The 6096-nt window shown below is 48.8% G+C and overlaps 2 protein-coding genes across 2 annotated transcripts in view; both read left to right on the top strand.

The window, feature by feature from the left end:
- The window catches only part of C922_03509 (hypothetical protein), a gene marked incomplete at both ends in the record, with an annotated part of 3357 nt that extends 788 nt beyond the window's left edge, over window positions 1–2569 (top strand). Inside the window, one exon of the mRNA XM_008819101.1 lies at window positions 156–2569. Within this exon, the coding sequence (XP_008817323.1) occupies window positions 156–2569 (2414 nt within the window). The remainder of the gene's footprint in view (window positions 1–155) is intronic.
- A 1822-nt stretch (window positions 2570–4391) lies between these two features.
- On the top strand, window positions 4392–5543 carry C922_03508 (hypothetical protein; the record flags this gene model as incomplete). Its single annotated transcript, XM_008819100.1, has 1 exon — window positions 4392–5543. One exon carries the CDS (start codon window positions 4392–4394, stop codon window positions 5541–5543), a length of 1152 nt encoding a protein of 383 aa, XP_008817322.1.
- Window positions 5544–6096: the final 553 nt, after the last annotated feature.

Raw genomic sequence — 6096 nt, 5'->3', positions numbered from 1 at the left:
ACCACCTCCTTGCCATCTCATCGCTACCACCACCTCCTTGCCATCTCATCGCTACCACCACCTCCTTGCCATCTCATCGCTACCACCACCTCCTTACCATCTCATCGCTACCACCACTTCTTTATCACCACCGCCTCACCGCTGCCCCCCTTCAGCTAGACGGCGCCTCCAGTTCGGGATCACGAAGAAGCAGCTGATGCTGCAAGATAAGCCATTCCTGAAAAAGATAACGCTCAAGGGGGACTTCCTCAGGAATGCAAACTTCTACGATATCAGCCAACTGCTAAGAGCTCATGCGAGCACCCTAGAAGAGTTGCACGTCCATGGACTGAACGATGTAAACTGTCCTCTCTTTATTTATTCTCATCATGGCATCCTCTTCGAATTCCTTTCGAAGGAGGTCCTTATGAATAATCTATCTGTCCACTGTGTGAAGAAAAGTAGCTTGAGGTATATTCAAGACTTGCTGTTGCAGCGGGGTGGCGGTCGGAAAGGTAGGCGGCGGGAGCGAAACTCGCCCCGGCTGGAAAGGTCCCCCCCTGGGGAGGTATCCCCAACGGAGGAATCACCCGCGCACGAATCACCAACCGAGGAATCACCAACCAACGAATCGCCAACCGACGAATCACCAACCGACGAATCACCAACCGAGGAATCACCAACCGAGGAATCACCAACCGAGGAATCGCCAACCAACGAATCACCAACCAACGAATCGCCAACCGACGAATCACCAACCGAGGAATCACCAACCGAGGAATCACCAACCGACGAACCACCCCGTGATGCTCCCACCCAGAGGGTTCCCCTCGGGAGAGACAAAAAGGTGCACCTCCTGTGCGAGCACATCGGCGTCGTATACGATGTGAGAAAAAGTTGCTTCGAAAGAATAAAAAACTACAAGCCGATTCTGCATCTAAGTAATTACATAAGCAGTCTAACCAGCTTGCGGGTTCTGAACCTCTCAGGCATTCAGAGCTACGACCTGATAGAGATGCTCATCTCAGTGCATCTACCGTCTTTGAAAACGCTAAACATTTCTTGCTACGATTACTTCTTCTATTTTTATCATATGGTCGTCTCCATCTGTTTGTATGGAAGTGGAAAGGAGGTGTTTTCTCGCTACCTGGATTTAAAAAATACTGAACTGAGAAGAGACACCAACAAGAGGAAGAGAAGTGAGTCGTTCGGAAGGAACAAGGAGATGGAGCAGCTCATTAGAGAGACGGATGAGGAGCTCATTCAGATGAACAAAATTTCCACTGCCTGTCAGAAGAGGTATGAGGAGGACGCCATAAACTACTACGCACTGAATGTGAGTAGGAACGATCAGAAGATCTTCTTCACCCCGACGTACAAGGATAGGATCTGCATAAGGGGGGTCAACCCACCGGTGCACTATGCTGACGGTAGCTACATAAGGCACGACTCGGATGGGGAACAAGTTGGAGATGGAGAAGAAGTTAGAAATCACGAAGTTACTGCACGTGGCGAACTTGCTGGACCAGACTCACTCCGAGGTGTAGGGGAGGGCCCCCCCAAGGCCGGACACAGCCAGCAGGCCCAGCCCCCCAGGGGGGATAGCCCCTGCAGCACGCTGCGCAGTGTGGGGAGTGGCCAGGAAAGCACATACAGCACGCTACGAAGTGTAGGAAGCGGGGAAAGCGGCCAACGCGGTGATTACCCCACAGAGGGGCAGCGTCCCCCAAAGGGGAAACCCGTATGGAAACCCATAACGCACTCCGCATCGCAACCTGCATGCCCCCCGTCGTGGAAGTCGCCATCCCGTCACACACCCACCCCACTCGCCGACGGAAAGCTGAAGAGACTGAAAAGCGGAGGATACATCTGGTTCGTCGAAAATCAAAGGCAACGAAAAAACGTCAGTATAGAAATGTTATACCTATGTAAAAATATAATCGAGAAGGAGGAAAAGAAGGCACGAAAAAATATCATATGCTTAATGAATCAGCTCAACGTGGAGCATTTCTCTCTTTTCAACTACGGACTCAGCACTCCCTTCTTGTGGCTTCTACTACTCATAAGGTGCGACAAACTAAAGACGGTGTCTATACTGGATCTATGCCTATCCCACCTTCTCTCCGCCTTGGCCTTTTTAGAGGCATACCTCAAGCAACATCTTTTTAATTTCCAAGGCATGATGAGAAGACGCAGAAAGAGACTTGGTAGCATATACTTTCGATTTAACGATGAGGAGGATATTCATTTTGTAAATACAATGTATAGCCGTATTATTAACGAGTTAAATTTGTCTGACTTTGCTCCGAGAAAGAATCGAGTGCTGCACATCGTCATATATGTCTACAATAATAAGAAGGAAAACAAACAGCTGGTAAAATATATTCGTAAAATATCTCGGTCCCTGTGGCGGTGCAATTACGTAGTGCACTACTCCATTCAATATTATAAATACAAATACTTCAATCGGTACTTGGATATCGACAACTTGTATCGGGATTACGTCGTGAACGTTCTGCTCACTCATCACAAGCTCAACCAGCGGCTAATTGCGCGCCGTGCGCTCCTCCCCCGCGAGGACCGCCCATAGCAAGTAGCGCCCTCAGTAGCGGCTTTTACAGGAGAGCCCTCCTCAGTAATGCCCCCCTCAGTAATGCCCTCCTCAGTAGCGCCCTCCTCAGTAGCACCCTTTGCAGTGGTGTGCCCCCCATCGGAGGAGAGCTGCTAACCCGGGAGACGCATCATTCTTATCCTCCTCTGTGTAGAGATTGGAGCAGGAGCAGCCTTCGGGGGCCTTCCTGCTGCCCCGTTTCCATCACCACTCTTATCCGTTTGATCATCCCCCCCACGCGAGGGGCATATCTCTTTATGTATACATTCGGTCGCCCAAGGCAGCCTCAGCCCGCAGCAGGGGTGTGGATTTGGCGTGGGTTCCGCGTGGCTCTTGGCCTGCCCCTCATATTATTCTCTTTCGATATTTTCTTTTCACCTTCTTTTTTTTTTTTTCATTCCCGTGAAGTTTTTAATCTCCCCATCCGCATTGCTTTCTTTTTTTTTTCTTTTTTTTCGGTTTACAGACACATCCCCCCCTTTTGAATTATTCATATTTTTTTATCGTTTCTTTTTTTGTTCTATTTTTAACGCCATTGAGAAAAGGACAGACGGGGGGGAGGGGAAACACGAAGGAGTATTCATATGCATACCGTCTATACACTTATGAGTTACCTCCGTGCGTGTATGGCGTGATATTGCTCACCGTAGTTGTGCGGGTATTTTTTTTTTTTTTTTCGTTTGCTCCACATACAAATGGTGTTCTTTGCGGCGCCGTGATCACCCATCCCTTCCTGCGCCTTCTTCCTCCCGTTGCATGTCACTCATTACATCCCTTTTTTTTTTCTTTTTAAATTTGAAACCTCTCCAAGTAGCGCAATCTCTCCACAGCAACGCATGTGTGAAGAAGGACGCTGCTTGTTTTCTGTTTGGCCAAGCATGCAGGTTGGAAGCTTCAAAGTAGATAATTATACGTTTACACGTGTATGTTTTGCTGGACCCCTCGCAACAATCCGTTAACTTCCATTGGGGATAACTTTTACAACAATGGGAAACAAGTTGGGACTAAAGGAATACCGCTTCAACGGTGGATGGCCGCATCGGGTTGGTCTGGGAACGTCATTTTGTGCCGGCCGAGCGGAAGGGGCGCAAAGTTGAATGGCCTTTCGGTGAGTACGCTGTGTCGGACAGGATTGGAAGTGACTTCTACGTTATGCGACCCTTGGGGAAATGGCACCCCTCCCTTTTGCTTTTAACCGTTACTTTGTCGTTTACCTTTTGTTTAATTTGATTTTTTTTTTTTTTTTTTCTCGCCACGCGAAGGGGGGAACGTTTTTTTCCCGCTCCCTCGAGTTGCAAAAAAAAAAAAAAAGCGATTCGTTTTTTTTTTTTTTCCCTTTTTACGTTTAAGCGGCGAAGGGGAAATTTCAAACTTGACGGAGGTAGCAAAGGAGGGGCACTTCCTGCCCTCGTCAGTAGGCGGTATATACGTATATATATGCATTTGGATATCCACGTCCATATCCGCGTGAATATCCACGCATAACTTTTCTTCCTTCTTTTACGATCACGCGGCCGCTCCCGTCCGCTCCCATCCGCGCAGCGAGGGAGGATTATTTACGGCTAGTTTCCTTCTCGAGCGGGATGCCAGCGCTCGGCATGTCCCCCATTTCGAAGCCATAGCGGCGATGCCGTGACGTCTGGGTGGCGAAAAAAATGCCTAGTTGGTTCGCAGCGTAGAGGTACATGCGAGTTAGTGCCTCGTTTGGCGGTCACGTCGCGGTCACGTAGATGCCACATCGCAGCCACGTGACTTCCACGCCCATGACACTGCACCTCTTCACCCCCCTCCTCACACCGCCATGCTGTCGCTGAAGGCGTCCAGGGCGGACAACTTCTACTACGGTAGTGTAGAGGACGAGCGAATCAAGAAGAAACAGGAGGAGAAAAAAAGAAAAAAAAACAAAAAGGATTACAGCGAAATCAAATTTGAAGTGCCATACACCATTATATGTACCAAATGCAAAGCGTATGTTTACAAAGGGGAGAGATTTAACAGTCAGAGAAGACAAGTGGGCTTCTACTTGAGTACCCCATTTTATTCCTTCTCATTTACGTGCAAGAAATGCCATAATGAAATTGCCTTTGAAACAAATCCGAAGGATTGCTCGTACGATATCATCCAGGGGGCCAGAAAAAAAAACGAGCAGTTCGAAAATGTCCTAACAGAACAGGGACGCAATAATGTTAATTCCATCGACTTTGAAAAAAATAAGAAAAAAAAAATCAACCCTTTTCTGCTGTTAGAAGTTGAGGCCCTCCGAAGGAAGGGGCGCCACGGTGAACAGGATACCCAGTGGAGTCGTGAGGAAGCCACAGACAGGGGTGAAAAAGTCACAGACGGGGGTCAGGAAGCCACACACGGGGGGAGAAAACCAGCTACTTCAGACGCACACGAGGAACTTCCCAGCGATCACTCCTCCGGAGGGGAACTGCCCCATGAGGATCGCTCGAATGAGGAGGAGGAGGAGGAGGAGGAGGACGACTCCCCAAGTGAAGAACACATGAATGACGTTATCAAACAAAACTACCGACGAAACCATATGATGAAAAATGACTTCTCTTGCAACAGCAATCTGAGGAAGCAGTTGAGGGAGATGAAGAGGGAGAAAATTCAGCAACTTGAAGAGCGCAAGCGGAAAAATATTTTTATAGATATTGTGGAAGGGGGGGACCCCCTGGAGGAGCTGCTCGTAAAGAGGTATGTGCGGTTTGGGGAGAAATTCAGGAGGGGCAGAGGCGCCCAGGGAGAAGGCACCCAGGGAAAGGCCACCCAGGCAGAAGGCACCAAAGCGGGAGGCGCCAAAGCAGGAGGCGTCCGCCCCAGTGGTCACCGCAGTAAGGACCGCTCAGGGTATGACCCCCCGATTAAACGCAAACTTGCAAAGAATAACTTAATAAAAAAAAAAAAGAGTAGCATATTTGACAAGAAGTACCTCAAAAAGGGGAGGTAAGCGGGGCGGAGGTGCATGTCTATTCTGAAGACGTGCCGACCAGGGGATGCCATTCGTTGTGACTGGAGGAGAGGGAACCCCAGCGGTGTGCCTGCCTATGGCGTTGATAAAATGCAGTCTACTTCCCTGCGTCGTTATGTGAATCCCTTTCAAATGAAGGATCGTTGGATAAGTTTTCTTTTCTTTTTTCTTGAACACACGTACAACAGTTGACTATCGTGGTTTTTCCAGATGGAGGTGGAAGACACAAAGTTGTTGTTTTTATCTTCGTAAAAACAGAAAATAATATGTGATGCTGAAGAGGAGGATGGCGGATGCCACAAGGGGGTAGTTTATTTTTTCTTCCTCTGGGGGCTGCAAGGGGGGGGTAGTGCAGTTATATGGAGTTATATGCAGTTATAGTGTATCTATAGTGCAGCTATAGTGCAGTGTAGTAATGTACGCACTGGGAAGCTTTGGGGGCAGTCTGGGGACTCCTTCCTGGCATTTGCTAACCACCCGCCTGCCAACCGTCTGCACCTCTTTTTGTGTGATTTGCCGATCAAGCGCACAC

Source organism: Plasmodium inui (genome assembly GCF_000524495.1).
Source record: "Plasmodium inui San Antonio 1 unplaced genomic scaffold supercont1.15, whole genome shotgun sequence".
In the NCBI taxonomy this organism is placed as follows: Eukaryota; Apicomplexa; class Aconoidasida; order Haemosporida; family Plasmodiidae; genus Plasmodium; species Plasmodium inui.
The sequence above is the reverse complement of the archived record's forward strand: the minus strand, read 5'-3'. Positions and strand labels throughout refer to the sequence as shown.